Source organism: Thermobia domestica, chromosome 3 (assembly GCF_964235325.1).
Source record: "Thermobia domestica chromosome 3, izTheDome1.hap1.1, whole genome shotgun sequence".
NCBI classification, from domain to species: domain Eukaryota; kingdom Metazoa; phylum Arthropoda; class Insecta; order Zygentoma; family Lepismatidae; genus Thermobia; species Thermobia domestica.
Genome location: NC_137456.1, coordinates 20546497 through 20563680, shown reverse-complemented (window position 1 = coordinate 20563680; position 17184 = coordinate 20546497). Strand labels below are relative to the sequence as shown.

At 37.6% G+C, this 17184-nt stretch overlaps 1 protein-coding gene across 1 annotated transcript in view; it reads right to left on the bottom strand.

Annotated features, from left to right (window-relative positions):
• The window catches only part of Pex23 (tectonin beta-propeller repeat-containing peroxin 23), a 118183-nt gene that overhangs the window by 75979 nt on the left and 25020 nt on the right, over positions 1-17184 (bottom strand). The window contains exon 7 of the mRNA XM_081750542.1: positions 14307-14530. Within this exon, the coding sequence (XP_081606668.1) occupies positions 14307-14530 (224 nt within the window). The remainder of the gene's footprint in view (positions 1-14306; positions 14531-17184) is intronic.

Here is a 17184-nt window from a genome sequence, read left to right as displayed (position 1 = left end):
CAAAAATCGCCATTTTTGGGCGCCATTTTCTCAAAAACACCATTTTTTTAAATTCTGAAATTTTGTCAGATGGTTCAACTTTACCTGAATAATAAACACACCAAATATCATTCTCGACCAATGCTTCATGGATTAACTGTAGCCTTTTAAAGTTAGCGAAGTTTCGCTAATTTTGATGTCACAGTTAGCAACACTGGGAACAATAAAAGTGCAATGATTTGATGGTGTTTGTGGTTCATATTCATTAAATGAAGAATAAAAGGTTTTCTTGGCTAGTTTTTTATTATTTTGAACAAAGAGGCTCTCTGAAATAGTAAAATGAGCCCCCCCCCTACTCCTCCGTTTTCTTAAACTGAAGTAATCTGAGGTGGAAATTACGATTACGAAACACACAAATTTTAAGTTTACTTGAATTGGCCATCCAATGAATTCTGATGATCTATAAAAGGCCTAAAGTATTACCTCAGTATGATTTGGGATGCTCCAGACAAAGTCTCAATTAAGTGCGATGTCATTACAGTGATCGAAAAATGACAGAAAGTTAAAAAAAATCGAAACGTTTTCTTACGCGTTCCAAAGAAATTTACTGAATTTTTAAACAGAACAATCCCAGCATAAAAATGGGTCACTCGGAATTTTATAGTATTCGACTAAAGTGTGTCAGTCCGCAACCTGAGAGGGAAGTGTGTGTGTGTGTGTGTGTATTGTGCAAATTTTAAGTTAGCTGCTACTGCGTTGCTACAAATCAAAGGTGCAACCTGTATTGAAGCTGTCATGAGTGACCTATTTCCTTTAGTAGTATGATCCGTAGAAAATGACAGCTGTCTTCTTCAAGAATGTGGTGAATGTCCTGGAGTGGAAGAAATAAGTGTGGTGTCTTTAATTATTGATCCTGATGAAAATGAAAGTGGTTACGTATGCCATATGGGAGGATAATGATCTCGTTAAAAAAAAAAAAAAAAAAACTGTGCCACTTTCTGTTTTCGTATCGTACATTGCCGGTTTAACTGTAAGAATTGTAATTCATGACTACATCAAGAAAATTTAAAGAGAATCAATTGCTACCGAAGACCACCGTATAAAATTTCAAGATACAAATTCTATTTTACTTCATGTGGACTTCGTTGAAAACTGGACTGTTATTCTGCAAAGTGAAATTCAGAGTTATCACCGAAATATGAAACAATTGACAGTTGTTGTAATAAACGACGATAAAACACACGATTCGGCTCATGTACTCATAGTCATAGACAAGATTCTAAACACTCGAAGAAAAGCGAAAATATATTTTATAGAAAAAGGTTTGAATACGTGAAAATAGGTGTCTACAATTTCCCAAACCGTGTCAGTGATTTCTGATGGTGCTGCATCCCACTTTAAAAATAGCTTTCAGATGTTCGAGATGCAGACAGGTGAACTCGCATCTCGAACATCTGAAAGCCATTTTTAAAGTGGGATGCAGTGTTTTTGCAGTGAAATCGGCCATGCAAGAGTCTCTGCGACGGTAGTGGGGAAGGAGGGGGGGGGCAAAGAATGTGGCAACGCATCATAGCCTTAGGCTAAAACAGATACACAGTATTAAAACCGCAGAAGAAAAAAATGAAATGAAATCTTTAAGTTTTACGTTCCACGGTTAGGCTAAAGGAGACGGTGATTATGAGAAACGAATGAAATGGTGAAATGCAGAACGGCACGAGCTGGGATTGAACCAGGGACCCCAAGCACTGGAAGTGAACGCTCTACCACTGAGCCACCGCGTCCCCACTAAAACCGCAGGAGAATTCGTGAGTATAGTGCAAGTACAAACTCCGGGCATTACTCTCGTTTTGTTACCTGGAACTGAATTCGACGACTTCCGGAAGAAAAAAGGGAAAGTATGCGACCGGTGACTGGTATTCAACGAAGTTATCTTTGGCTTTCGGAAAATTGCGAAGTTTTTATGGCAGTAACGGGTCACCATGAACTAACTTCATACTTCCCCCAAAATCGAACTTTTGCAATTCAAAGTGTAGATTTAAGAAATCTGCAAAAAGGAACTTTTGTTATATACATATACGTATGATAACCAGTGGTGCGTAGCAGAAATATTATGAATAAATCATGAATTACGTGAAGTTAGGATGCTGTTTATGCTTCCACATAAACCTTCAGCAGGATACAGGTTTCCAGAAGAGCATAAGGGAAGTGAAAATAAGTGTTTTGTGACTATCGACAATGTGCTACGCAGGGGCGGATCCAGGACGGACTTCTGGGGGGGGGGGGATTGTAATACTGCTACTTAGAGTTACTTTTAAGAGCTCCAAACTCTGGGATGGGTTTTATTTATATATAAATAAGAAAGTTTCTTCTTCTGGGGGGGGGGGGGGAGGGCGGCAATCGGCCCCCTAGATCCACTCCTGGATGAGTTATGAGTGAACCAACATCTATTGGAGCATCTGCACGGTTACATGCTATTAGCAAAGAAGACAACCAAGCAAATGATTGGTCCATGTAAAAAAAAAAAAAAAAAAAAAAAAAAAAAGTGGAATTTTGTTTTCGAAGACCATTTTAAGTAAGTGAACTTGAAATTTGTGTGTTTCGTAATCGTAATTTCCACCTCAGATTACTTCATTTTAAGAAAACGGAGGAGTAGAGGGAGGCTCATTTTATTATTTCAGAGAGCCTTTTTAATCAAAATAATAAAAAAAAAACAGCCAAGAAAACCATTTATTCTTCATTTAATGAATGTGAACCACAAACACCATCAAATCATTGCACTTTTATTGTTCCCAGTGTTGCTAACTGTGACATCAAAATTAGCGAAACTTCGCTAACTTTAAAAGGCTGCAGTTAATCCATGAAGCATTGGTCGAGAATGATATTTGGTGTGTTTATTATTCAGGTAAAGTTGAACCATCTGACAAAATTTCAGAATTTAAAAAAATGGTGTTTTCGAGAAAATGGCGTCCAAAAATGGCGATTTTTGAAAATTTTACAATTTCTCGAATTTTTTGCGACAAAACGGTTGACCACAGAAGCGATACAAATTTTTTTTCGGAAAGTGGGTAACTAGGTCTTACCAACCGTGAAAACAGAATTTTAAAATTCGAACCGGAAGTGCTCGAAAAAAATTCGCAAACTTCGACTTTTCAGATAAATTGACGTTCATTTGTTAATTTATGTACTACCATGAGCAAAATAAATGACGCGTCTCTTTATTTTGAAGTTTTTTGAAAATATCTCCGTTTTCTTTATATGTTCGAAATCTCGGAAGGTTTCCCCAGCAGGACAGGTTAATAACAAACCCGTTTTTAATATTTGTGTTAGATATTAGCTTAAAATAAAGAAATTAGAAGCAAAAAACATTAAATCGACAGAAATCTCGAGAATTACCAACTCTGCTAAAGTGGGAAATTTTCAAGAACGCGAGGGAATTCTGCATTTCAACACGAAGCAGCGACATCTATGTCAGTGAGAGAAGCGTGGATTAGATCTACAAACGAAAATTTTAACGAAATATTTCTAGTATGTCTTATTATATGCATTATCAGCGAACTCCAAATATATGAATCTATGCTAAGTATTAACGTATAGATAGTGCAAATAGTGGAAATTACCTATGGAAAAAGACGAATTGTTAGCCCAATCGTAATGAAAAATAGTCTTTCCTGTAGAACAGATTCAGCTTACGTAAGAAAGCAAATAGCTCAGTTAGATAAAGCAACGAGTTTGTATACCGAAGGTAGACGGTTCGAGTCCCGTGAAGGACTGTTGTCATTTTTATCACTAAGGTTATTTTATTTATTTTTTATTTGGGAAAGAATCAAATTGTAACATATGTGTAAAACTCATGACGATACAAAAAAAAAAAAAGAGAAAATATCGTCGCATTTGCATTAGTGTCTCTAATTTTTGTTTGCAAACAGATTCGTAATTATTTCCCCTGTGCTCACTGATGCATAACGAATGTTTTCCAGTAAATGTTAATTCTAATTTGGAGAATTTTATAGTTTCACAATTCCTCACTACATAGTCTTCTATCTACGTGTTTGGATATTTTGATAACAGATGTCCCTATTAAATGTTTAATTTTCTCTATAAATATTTGTCTTAAATTGAAATTGTTTTGAATTTACTACATAAGCAAAGTTGCCCGAAGGAGGAGAGCTCAAGTAACAGATATTCTACGTAAAAGCAACCTATTGTAGAATGATGATGCTTCTTACCTTCAGCACATAATCTTAACGTTAGAGAGTCAGAGAGAGAAAAATCCTGTTTTTCCTCCCCTATGACCACTCATCTTAAAGCTCTACCTATAATGATTCGTGTCACATAATTTCGGCTCTCCAAAGACATTCATATTTATTATTATTATTATTATTATTATTATTATTATTATTATTATTATTATTATTATTATTATTATTATTATTATTATTATTATTCCTGTGACTTTTTGGCGCCCTTCCCCTAGTAGTAGCCTATATTTTACATTTTATCATAGTGTTTTTAATAGTTTAAACCAGGAGCGTCATTTCAGATTTTGCTTTGGGGGGGCAAGACCTCTTGATATAAGTAAAATTTCGCGTTTTTCACTGATTTACTACTATTCTAATGATAAACTCTATATACATCTCAAACTCAGGGGGGGGGGGCAAATGCCCCTCCCTGCCCTCCCTAAATGACGCCCCTGTTTTAAACCCATTTTCAAAAAGAAATCCTTACCTAGGAAAACTTCACAAAGAATATGGCCCGCTATAAACAATACCAACTCCACCCCCCCCCCCTGGTCTAGTGGCTAGCACGCCTGCCTTCTGTGGTACCGGGTCCAACTCCCGGTGGATTACTGTTGAACGATAAAAGTGGTTCGGATTCCACTATAATTAGTATCCACATCTCCCTTGCCCATTAAGGCATAACCGTGGAACGCTAAACTCAAGCAAACAAACAAACAATACTTAATTCCCGGCACTCTTTATTCTACATGCCATCTCTCAATTTTTCGATACAGCCCCCTTAGTACTATGAAACTCTCTTCTTCCATAGTGAAATGGAAAAAGATCATATAATTGCCACTACTTTACAAGAATATAAACCAAAAACGTCAGTAGAAAGCACATTATAAAATTTACTTTTTGAGGCTCGTTTTGGTGCCCCTCTTTCTTTGGCGCCCCGGGCAGTCGCCCGGCCCTTAGTCCGCCCTTGAAAGTACGGACGCATAACTAAGGACTGGGGAGGAGAGGTTAACCTTCATGTTATGCCACTGGTTTGACGTGTTTGAAATGTTCAGTAAGTGATCGGTTAGTGAAATAATTTCGACAGTTACTGATGTTTAAAGTTTAGCTAAGACAAAGCTACCTAATCAAATACATTTGATATCGGGATGTCACAATTTGATTTTTCCTCACATAAAAAAGATAAAAACAATAGTAATAAAAACCCTTACTCGTACTGGGCTCCTAACTAACTAACAACCTAATTCTTACAGACTAGTTGCTCTGACCAACTGAGTTTCGATTTCTTACGCGAAAGAAGTCTGTTATATTAAGAGGCATGCTTTTCATTATCAAAACTGTTCGAAGTAATACGAACATGGCTTAAGAATAGAGACGGAACTGAATTACCACTCGATTGACCTTGAGGGCAAATCACCAAAGCGTAGCTATAAACGTAAGTTCCAGCATGCATTTCTCTGGAGTTGTGTTCAGTATTCCTATCTGCCACTCATGCTTGTTCGTAGGAGTAATATGTTACAAACCTTACCTTTCGATACAGCACAATAGCAAAAGAATAAAAGGGAAGGAATTCTTGCCCTTGTGAACAGTACCGGCGGAAAGGCCGGGCGAGCCGGGCAACCGCCCGGGGCGCCAAATTTTAGGGGAGTTTGGGGGCGCCAAAATCCTTGCTAAATTTATATTATTGTAAACGGTGAAATAAAAATTAAATTTTTCATAAATTTCGTAGCAACATTGGTTACTACCTCATGCCATAGGCCTCACTCTTTATAACAACCCCGGTTTCTTCTTGAATCTCCTATAAAGGAAATCCCTTCATCCCTTCACCTTATTTGTCTATAAAAAGATCTCCGCTGACAAAGCTAAAGGCTATTGTTGAGAGTTGGGAGTTTTGAGCAACAATAACACACTCTGACACTTACAACCGCCGCGGTGCCGACAATTGCACTCCTTGCGATAAAGCTATGTCGGCCGCTCTAACAATACACACAAACAATATTGAGTTATCGGCAACCAAAAAGAAATTAGTCCTGTTTGTACTGTCAAATGTCTCGTGAAAGAAAATTATAAACCAGAAGTCATGTACATGTAGTGCAGGCTTCATGCTGTGCGTGTTCTTCTTTTGTCTCCTGAATTTCGACTCTTAGTAGAAGAATCATGGCGTTAATGTGTTCTTTATCAACATGTCGAAAAAAAAAGCCTTCTGGAAATGTATACAGAAAAAGAAGAGCACAATTAGCGGCTGAAAATGAGAAACAGGCAGCAGCATTAAAGGAATTGTTTCGTACTCCTGAAACAGACAATAATGGAAGTGATGGAAGTGAAAACGTAGAACCAGAGAATGAGGAAACCAGCAAGAAATCGACAAATATTCCAGAAGATAACAACACAGTACAGGTAAGTAGGCCTACAATACGTAACGTATTTTCGTTTTATTATGTTTAATAGAGAAGAGGTGTTTACACACGTAGCGTCTTAGCAGGCTGGGGTGGGTAGGGTGGCGGCCTCTCAGATAGGCGGCGAACTTCAGGCTCAAAGAAAGTTCTTTCCCCATTGATATAAGTAGCAATAATTACATTCTATACCAACACTGATGCTTGATACATGTACCAAAGCGATAAGACTTTTACTCGTTAGATGTGTATTAACCAGCTTTAGCTGTATTTCAAACATTCATATATTAATTAAGTAGAGGGCCTCAATAGTCTACAGGTTAAAGCGTTGGACTGATGTCTACGTGCTCCTGGGTTCAATCCCCGGACTTTCCGCTTTTCAACGGCAGGAAAACTGGAGAGTCACATAAATACAGATATGACGGTCACTTGGCCTTCTCTTTGGCAGTTAACAATGTTGTGTATGTATATATGTGTAAATAAATGCTGTATCGCATCATCAATCTTAATTTTATATAAATCGTTGTTTCTTGAATCGTTCTGTAAATTTCTAATCAGTGACGTAGAATATTTTGCATGCTCATGTGTAAATAATTGTTTCGTATATCGTTTACCAAAACTTACTCTGTGTATTTAACTGACAAAAGTTAAGATCTTACTCAGTTTGATAATTGATTCTTATAGTTATAGTTATAGAGTTCAAGGAGTTATCCTTTAAAAGCAGCTATCTGTAAGGTAGCATAGCAAATTTAAACTCAGTAATACCAATGGGTTGTAGGGGGCGCCATATGGATTCTTTGCCCGAGTGATATTTTCCCCTTCCGCCGGCCCTGCTTGTGAACGTTGGATACCACCATGTGCAATAAAACTGTCGCGTCTCCTTGAAGTGATATTTTATGGAAAATAACTCGTTTTCCTTTATATAGTCTATCCGAAGTTTTTGAGGGTTTCAAAATGAGGAAATGTTACTGACAAACAAGGACGCATTCAGGGGTGGGTCCAGGGGGTCCGGACCCCCTCTGAAACCCCAACTTTTCTGTAAATTTAGCCTAATTTTGGGGATTATCTTTTAAAATTTTATTATAATTTATCCTAATATTGAAGTCGGACCCCTCCCGAAATAAATTACTGCATACGTGTCTCTGACAATTTTCAATATATTCGTTAAATAATAAAGTAAAATAACTAAATTAGGAGCAAAAAGCTTTAATAATAATAATAATAATAATAATAATAATAATTGAAGCGAGCTTAACGAGTTTCAACCGTACGACTCAACCAACGTTTGGGTGCCTGTTCGTTCGTCTGCTCCTCTCATAAAAGACATTTCATTTTAATGAAACTAGTAAGTGCCTTCTTTTAGCTCTGCGGAGTAACTATTGCTTGGAATATGAATCTGCAAAACATAAGAGGTAAAATTAACCAAATGGTGCAAGTTTCCACTTATATATATAAAACAATTTTGCAATATCAACTACGTGAATCTTGTCCCATAAAGAAGCCGAAACCCCTACACCGAAGAGCCCTCCGAGATTTGATCATTGTCCACACGGACTGAAATTGTCATTTGAAGCCAAGACTTTAATATGAAGCCAATAATTTCTTTAAAATAGACGGAAAATTCGGAAGTTATAAGCATTTTCATATTTTTGCCTTTTCCCATAAGGGAGCCGTAGCCCCCTATACTGAAGAGCCCCCCCCCCCCCCCCCGGAGATTTGATCATTGTCCACTCGGACTGAATTTGTCATTTGGAACCAACACTTTAATACGAAGCAAAATATTTCTTTAAAATAGACGAAAAATTCGAAAGTTATAAACATGTTAACAATTTTGCCTTTTCTCATAAGGGGGCCGTATTAGCCTACACTGAAGAGCCCCACGAGATTTGATCATTGACCACTTGGACTGAAACTCTCATTTGAAACCAAAACTTTAATATGAAGCCAAAAATTAAACTTTTACATCAATTTAAACTGACTGGGTTCCGGTTCCCCCCACTATTGTTTAGTTTAGTTAAGTGGTAATTTGTGACAGCTTCACATCATCAAAAGAATGTTTCACTTCCCCTCCCCTCCCCCAGGAGTTCGTGCTGGATCCACCACTGGAATCAATAGACACTTCCTATTCTTTTTGTCACCCTTGATTGTGTAGGAGCTCCCTCGTACAAATAAAGAAGCGGTAATATTACAATCAAGGGGCGCTATATATTAGGTATTCTTTTAGTTACCTACCCCTAACCGCACAGGGCCATCTTTCGTAGAATAAAAAATATTACGTGATATTCCAATCATGAAAGGGGAGAGGATGCTGTAAATATATTTCTTATTCATTTTGTCTGTCCTGCTTATCAAAAATTACTTTCTGTTGGAAGGGTACTGAAATGAGAGGGGCAAAATAAAAAGTCGTACCCCCTCCTACATGGTTGCTCAAATAAGTACTAAAGAAAGCATTTTAAACTAAGATATTTAAGATTTAAACTAGGAAACTAAGATATCCTTACATTATGTAAGGATGGCATATTCAGGATTATTATTATTATTATTATTATTATTATTATTATTATTATTATTATTATTATTATTATTATTATTATTATTATTATTATTTAAATGTTTTTGGAGCACCGAAATTTTGTGAGACGAACAACGATATGTAGAGGTTTAAGATGGGTGGTCATAGAGGAGGAAAAACAGGATTTTTCTCTGTCTGACTCTCTAACGTAAAGATTATGTGCTGAAGGTAAGAAGCATCATCATTCTACAATAGGTTGCTTTTACGTAGAATATCAATTACTTGAGTTCTCCTCCTTGGGTCTACTTACCTTATGTAGTAAATTCAAAACAATTTCAATTCAATACAAATACATTGTAAAACTTTTCCGTAATTAAACATCTAGGGAAAATTAAACATTTAATAGGGACATCTGTTATCAAAATATCCAAACACGTAGATAGAAGACTATCTAGTGAGAAATATTGTGAAACTTTATAAAATTCTCCAAATTAGAATTAACATTTACTGGGAAATATTCGTTATGCGCCAGCGAGCATATGGTGAGCAGTGAGCACAGGGGAAATAATTACGAAACTGTTTGCAAACAAAATTAGGGACGCTAGTGCAAGTGCGACAACGGCATTTTTTCTTTTTTTGGTATCGTCATGAGTTTTACACATACGTTACAATTTGATTCTTTCCCACATAAAAAAATAAATAAAATAATCGTAGTGTAGTGATAAAAATGACAACGGCATTTCCAGGGGGATCGAACCCGCTACCTTCAGCATACAGACTCGTTGCTTTAACTAACTGAGCTATTTGCTTTTTACGTGAAATGAGCCTGTTCCGGTAAAGGCGATATTTCATTACGATCGTCCTACCAATTCGTCCTTTTCCATAGATAATTTCCACTATTTGCTCTATCTTTATGTTAATACTTAGCATATATTCATATATTTGGAGTTTGCAGATAATGCATATAATAAGACATACTAGAAATATTCGTTAAAAGTTTAGTTTGTAGATTTAATCCACATTTCTCTCAATGACATAGATGTCGCTGCTTCGTGTTGAAATGCAGAATTCCCTCGTGTTCTTGAAAATTTCCCACTTTAGCAGAGTTGGTAATTCTCGAGATTTCTGTCGACTTAATGTTTTTTGCTTCTAATTTCTTTATTTTAAGCTAATATCTAACACAAATATTAAAAACGGGTTTGTTATTAACCTGTCCTGCTGGGGAAACCTTCCGAAATTTCGAACATATAAAGAAAACGGAGATATTTTCAAAAAACTTCAAAATAAAGAGACGCGTCATTTATTTTGCTCATGGTAGTACAAAAAGATACGCATGCGCAAACCAAACTATAATAAAATATAGTTTATTTATATCCCTATGTACATACCACAACAAGAATTATAACTCTACCTGTCTCCATAGCCGAATGGTGAGGCTCCGAAATTGACCATTTTCCATATCTTCTATAATTCATAAATTGTACTCCCCGTCTTTGATGGTCCATTACTTGGCGGGAAAATTTTTTTCGACAAAACAAAAAAATATGGGTCTCTTAAAAATATGTCTAGTTGCTATAAAAAAAGTTTCAACAATATCTGAGATGGTGATGGTACAATTTTATATTTTTTTGCCTGAGTTGAAATGGAAGGCACCGTGTATATATTGTTTCATATAACCAATACAGCCACTATGTTATGTTTCGACATAGTCTCCCTATTAGTTGAGACACTTGTCGCATCGTGGAATGAGTTTGAATATTTCCTTCTGGTAAAAATCCTGTCCTTGCGTTTTCAGCCACGTTGTCACGAAGTCTTTCACTTCCTTGAAGCGAAGTGATGGTCTCCTAGGTGCTCCTTCAAGTGACGGAACACGTAAAAGTTGCTTGGAGCGAGGTCTGGGCTATAGGGAAGGTGGTCGTTGAAGTCCCAGCTGTATCCAAATCTGTTGATGCCGTGTTGGGTCGGCCATTGTGCTCCTCGTCGATGACGTTTTCTCTACCAGCCGCAAACTTTCGACATCATTCTGCGACATGCTGACCAAGACATTACAGTCTTTCCGTAAAAACCTCTACCAGCTGCCGGTGAATTTCAACTGCAGTTACATGTTTCGTTCACAGAAATCGATCAAACTGAGCGGACTTCTTTGTGAGACCATTTTTCCAAACGAGCAGCCATTTCTGTTTAGATATAACTAGCGCCGCAGGTGGTGAGTGGCTGAAACTCTGCATAGTTGCCAACTCCATGTATTAAAATCACCGCTAACTCTTCATTCTTCTATAACAGATGAAACTCCAGAAATATCGGCCTTGTAACCTTCCTAGTATATGAGAACTTAGTTGCGAACATATATTAACTGCCGATACAAAATCAGCGTTCGAACATAAATAAATATAAGAAAAGAAAATGAGACTAATCAACCCATCTTCCCTACATAGTGTCCCTTATAGGGTGCAGGTTCAACGAAAATTCCCAGTAAAAAAATTCGACTACTCCGAGGATTCGAATCCAGGTTTTCAGCTTATAATGTTGGTGCCATAACCATTACGCTACCCACGCAGTGGACTGGACAGCGTATTGGTTAGCGCATCGATACGGTACACCGCGGACCCGAGTTTGATTGTCAACTCAGTTCACTATTTTATTCACTCATTTATTTCATTAAACTTTGAAACAAAGCATTGGATGAAAAAAAAAAAGTGGGTAAAATGCAGGAAAAGAAAAGTTTAAATAGATGAAAATGAAAGAGAACCACATATATGGAATTATACAGGGTTAGCATAAATGATTAATTTGTTTTGAAAAGATTATATAATATTTTTAAAAGTATTACACGTACACACATGAAAGATATACAGGGTGTCCACTAAAATTCCAAAATGAAATTTCGTGACTTTTTCGTGACCTTTTCTTTACCAAACCATAAAATTTCATAACATTCTCAAGAGCGAATTTGGGTGCGAATTAGGCCGGATTTTCATGCACGCGATAGAAGCGTGCTTTGCTTGCGATTTGGTAGCGTCTAAGGCCGACCATAGACATATTTGGTGGTGAATTTTGATGTTTTATAGAACAAAATTTTTCAGTCTGTATTTATATTTGTACGGATGGAAAAAATCGTGACCCAAAAGCTAAATTTCGTGACTTTTTCTTGACTTTCATGACCGTTTTCTGATTTCGTGACTTTCGTGACCGATAGACACCCTGATATATGAAAAGAACCACAAACCCATCAAGTTCGCATTGTGTATTCAGGGTGGCAGCACGAGGGTCACAAGACAGGGCACCCCTCATTAGCACATCCAGCATCGTTGGGCGTTGAGTTGACTTTGAGTTAAACGTCCCTTTCAGCAGCTAGGCTACACGAGACGTGGACTTACTCATTGACGTGGAATCCCAACCACATGAGCTACCGCCGGAATCGAACCCAGGTCTCCGCCAAAGGCTGGATTGCGGATATTGGTGATAATGACATAGTTCCCTTGGCCTCCCAGATCTCCTGATCTAACGCCCTACGACTTCTTCCTGTGCGGGTACATGAAGGATCTTGTTTACGTACCCCCACTACCACAATCCTTAGTCGAGCTCAAAGAACGCATCAGTGTTGCAGTGCAGACAATCGATAGGACTATGCTACAAAATGTATGGAATGAGCTCGAGTGTCGTCTGGTCGTGTATCGTGGCATCAAAGAGGCACATATAGAACATTTGTATAGGGTGTATAAACTTGGTGAGTTTGTGGTTCTTTTCATATATTTTCTGTGTGTGTATGTGTAATACTTTTGAAAATATAGCCTTTTCAAAACGAATGTATTATTTATGCTAACCCTTGTATATCACAATTGGAGAATTAACCGATTTTATGTCGGCCCAATTCTTCTATAGACATGAATTAAATGACATACAAATGATGAAAATCTGCACGACTGGACTGAAAGTTATCAAGAATAAATACATTAGGATTTTGAAATATCACCCTACTTTCAATACAAATGAGCAAATCCTAAGTCAAAACTTGATTCAGAACAACTGCATAAAAGGTAATGACAAATCGTGAATTCGTCCATAACGAGAAAAGGGATGGTAACATCAATGACTCAGTTCCATTTAGGACTTCTGTTCGTTGACAACAGGTCGCTATTTCAGAAGAATAATGTGTGTATTTACACACTAGAATCTTAAATAAGGTAATTTCGTGTTACGATACGCACACCCGTTAAATGTATTCTATGTGACTGTAAACACGCGTTAGTAAAATAGCAGCTCCCTATGAGAACGTTAACCCATGCCGACTTGATGACAAAGTCATGAAATGACGTTTCTACATTATAATTTAGAATGTCTAATCGTGATAATAGAGAAACCAAAAGAGACAGAGAAACGAAACTTTACACTAAACAACTAAAGAAAGGAAGACACCTGCCCGTGTATTGACAAACATTACCGTGTGTTGCGATACTTCCGCAACAATTTTTATAGAGGGAGTTTGACTACGGACATATACTTTGAAGTACTCACTAACCCTCTATAAAATTGGTTGCGGAAGTACCTTAGGATTTTGAAACATGGATATTTGGATAGGGCACATACTAGTTCCTAAATAAAATCTTGACCCGACTACGGTAGGTCCCATAGTTTGGGAGCTATGGACCTTTAAACTTCATTTTTTTCATCTTTTCGGTAGCCTATAAATCCGAAAGGAAGCATTTGTGCACCCAGGTTGGTCTATCCCTTTTTTATCTTGGTCAGGAATCATCTCCCAAACGTTGTCGGTGTTGTTTTGAAACACCCTGTATAAAGGAGTTTGGGACATACACACACACACACACATACAGACAGGGTAAATATAAACGAGTTTGGGACATACACACACGGACAAACAGGGTAAATATACAGAAGTTTGGGACATACACACACATGAACACACAGGGTACATATAAAGGAGTTTGAACATATTCATACGGGCAGACAAGGTAATTATAAAGAAGTTTGGGACATACACGGACAAACAAGGTAAATATAAAGGAGGTTGGAACACACGGACAGACAGGGTAAATATAAAGAAGTTTGGGACATACACGCACACGGACAGACAAGGTAAATATAAAGGAGTTTCGGACGTACACACAAGGACAGACAGGGTAAATATAAAGGAGTTTGGAATATACATACAAAGGAAGAAAAAAGTACCTGGTCATTTGCAGCAACAGAGACCATCGCCATCTTGCCAACCATTTCCACCCATCCAGACCCTCTGGCAAATTCCTCGTTGCTACCAGAATATTCGCCACGAATGCCTTTTCTAAACCACACACGGTGATCTCGCGTGACAGCCCACACGGCATTGACACCAACAGAGACCTGAGCGAGATGGAGACCTTCGCTTGGAGGTGCAACTTCTAACCAAAATTCGCCTTTAAAGAAAATAAATAATTAACTATCTTTTCATACCAATTATGTCCTGCAATACTACAACTAGATTTATTGCGAGGGCTGTCTAGGAAGTAACAGACATTTTGAAATAAAAAAGTAACAGAATGGACAAACGAAATTGTATTATATACATTTGAAAGGTATACTCTTAAGCTATTTTTCCATATAATCGCCATGCAAATTAAGACACTTATCATACCGTGGCACAATTTTTTTAATACCGTCGCGGTAGAAATTTGCTGCCTGCAATTGCAACCACTGGCTTAGACCAACATGTAGTGCGGCGTCAGTATCAATGCGTTGTTTAGCGAGCCCTGTCTTCGTTGCTGGGAAGAGATGGTAGTCGTTCGGCGCCAAATCCGGGCTGTATAGTGGGTGATCGAACATCTCCCATCCAAAACCATCCAAGAGCTCTTGGATACGCTTGGCCGTGTGTGGACGTGCGTTGTCGTGAAAGCACAACACCTTCCATGTCCGTACACTTCACAGAGTTGGCGATGAGTTTCAACTGGCTTGTGCTTTTTGCCAACAAAAACCTAATCACAGAACGCACCTCACAAGAGGCGGGATTTTCTATTGAAGCGCACATTATAACACGTCACAGAAAGCACAGTCAGAGCGTCACAGTCCTCACGTTACCACACTGGATGCGTACTGAATGTGGCAATGTTCTTACACCAAAATGGCGACCCTGGGTTTACCCACTGCCATGATACGACAAAACGTGTGGTACTTTCTGGACAGCACTCGCATATACGCGAGTTACTCCACAGGTCCTAAATACGACATGAATGTTTGAAAGATTAAAATGTAATAATTCTCTCACCGAACATACAGTAATTATATTAAACAATGTAAGAAAAAGTAATGACCATATTCTTACAAAATACCTAGAAGATTACGAAATATATTACACTGGTCAACAAAGAATTTGTCTCAGAGCTGAAATTAACTAATTTTGCTGAAGCTGAATCAGTACTCGAAATTTATCCATCACCCACAGTTTGTCAGAGTCAGTATATGTATATACAATACAACTAACCCTGTAAACCCGCTGCAGGTTTATAAGAAAGTAGCTACTGCTGCAAGACTATCCATCCGAGACCATAGTTCGTACGTCATTCTCTTCAGAATGGAACAAGCTTTCCAAGGGTATCATGTGCATATGTGTATGATGTACGCAAAAGGGAAAATTAAGGATATTGCGGGAAATCTGCTTCAAAAAGTCCCTATTGGTAAAATTTGCACCTCTGGAGCTACCCTGGCTACAGGTATCAAAATATGATGTAATACTATAGGTTAGAGGTAATTTGTGTACTAAGTTGCATTGCAATACCTTTCTTTGTAATGGGACAATCGGGACAGGCAGAATCACTATGTTAAGTAGGTATGGCCGAAACGAATATCACTGACTCCAGGGGAAAAGAACGTCATGTATCTTCCTTTAGTTGATCTGCAAAAAATCTTCCTACCCCTTCTACACATAAAACTCGGTCTGATTAAGAAGTTCGTCAAAAGCATGGACAGAACTGTCAGGGATTTCTAACATCTGAGAACTAAATTTCCCAGAATGAGTGATGCTAAAATCAAAGAGGGTATTTTTGTAGGCCCTCAGATCAGGGAATTGTTCTGTGATGTGCAATTCATTGACGAACTTAATGAGCTCGAGAAAAAAGCATGGCTGGCATTTAGAACAATGCGCAGAGATTTTTGTTGAAGAATCATAGGTCCGACAATTTAGGCGACGTTTTGTTTGACCTCGTGACTGTCTATCAGGCATTGGGATGCAATATGAGCCTTAAAATTCACTTCTTGGATTCCCACATAGACTTCTTCCCCCAAACCTTGAAGCTGTGAGTGACGAGCATGGTGAGAGATTTCCGAAATGAAGAAACTTTATCAGAGTAAATGGACCCCCTCCATCTTAGCTGATTATAACTGATTGTGCAGAGGAATACTCCTGACGCCAAATACAGACGAAAATCATACATCCAAACATCTGAGAGGTACGATTTCAACATGTTTACATTGCAAAAGCACTTTCTTGCATTCATAAGTTACGTGAACCGCAGTGCACATTTCTTTCCCCTGTCTCATCAAAACTGTGGGTGACAGAAAAAAAAAAAAAAAAAAAAAAAAAAAAAAAACCAGATATGAAATCACCGCTGTCAATACTACTAGATTCAGCTATCGGAGTTCTTGAGACAGGAAAAAAAAAACTTTTTTTTGCCACTGTTATCGATTGCGAATATAAAATAGTTAAATCTGTCTACTTGATTTTATAAGTTGTTTGTAAAAATAAAAATTAAATATGAAGGAACAAATGTAACAAAAAAAAAAAAAAAAAAAATTGCAAAACTTTTAAGAGGTGTATCTCAATTTGAATTAGTATATGTGTCAATTTGATATAAATTACTATAGCATAATATCGATTGTGGCCAAATCACAAGTTCCATATTATTTTAGTGGTGAAACATAATGACAAATTCCACTCAATCAACACAAAAACACAGTACTTTTAGCTTCAACACGGTACATGTCAAATGGGCAATGGATATAGAAAAGAAATGAGCCAGTCAGTTTTCGTATTTAATCGTTTCAAACTTGATGGTTGCAACTGTGCACTTCTTTTTTT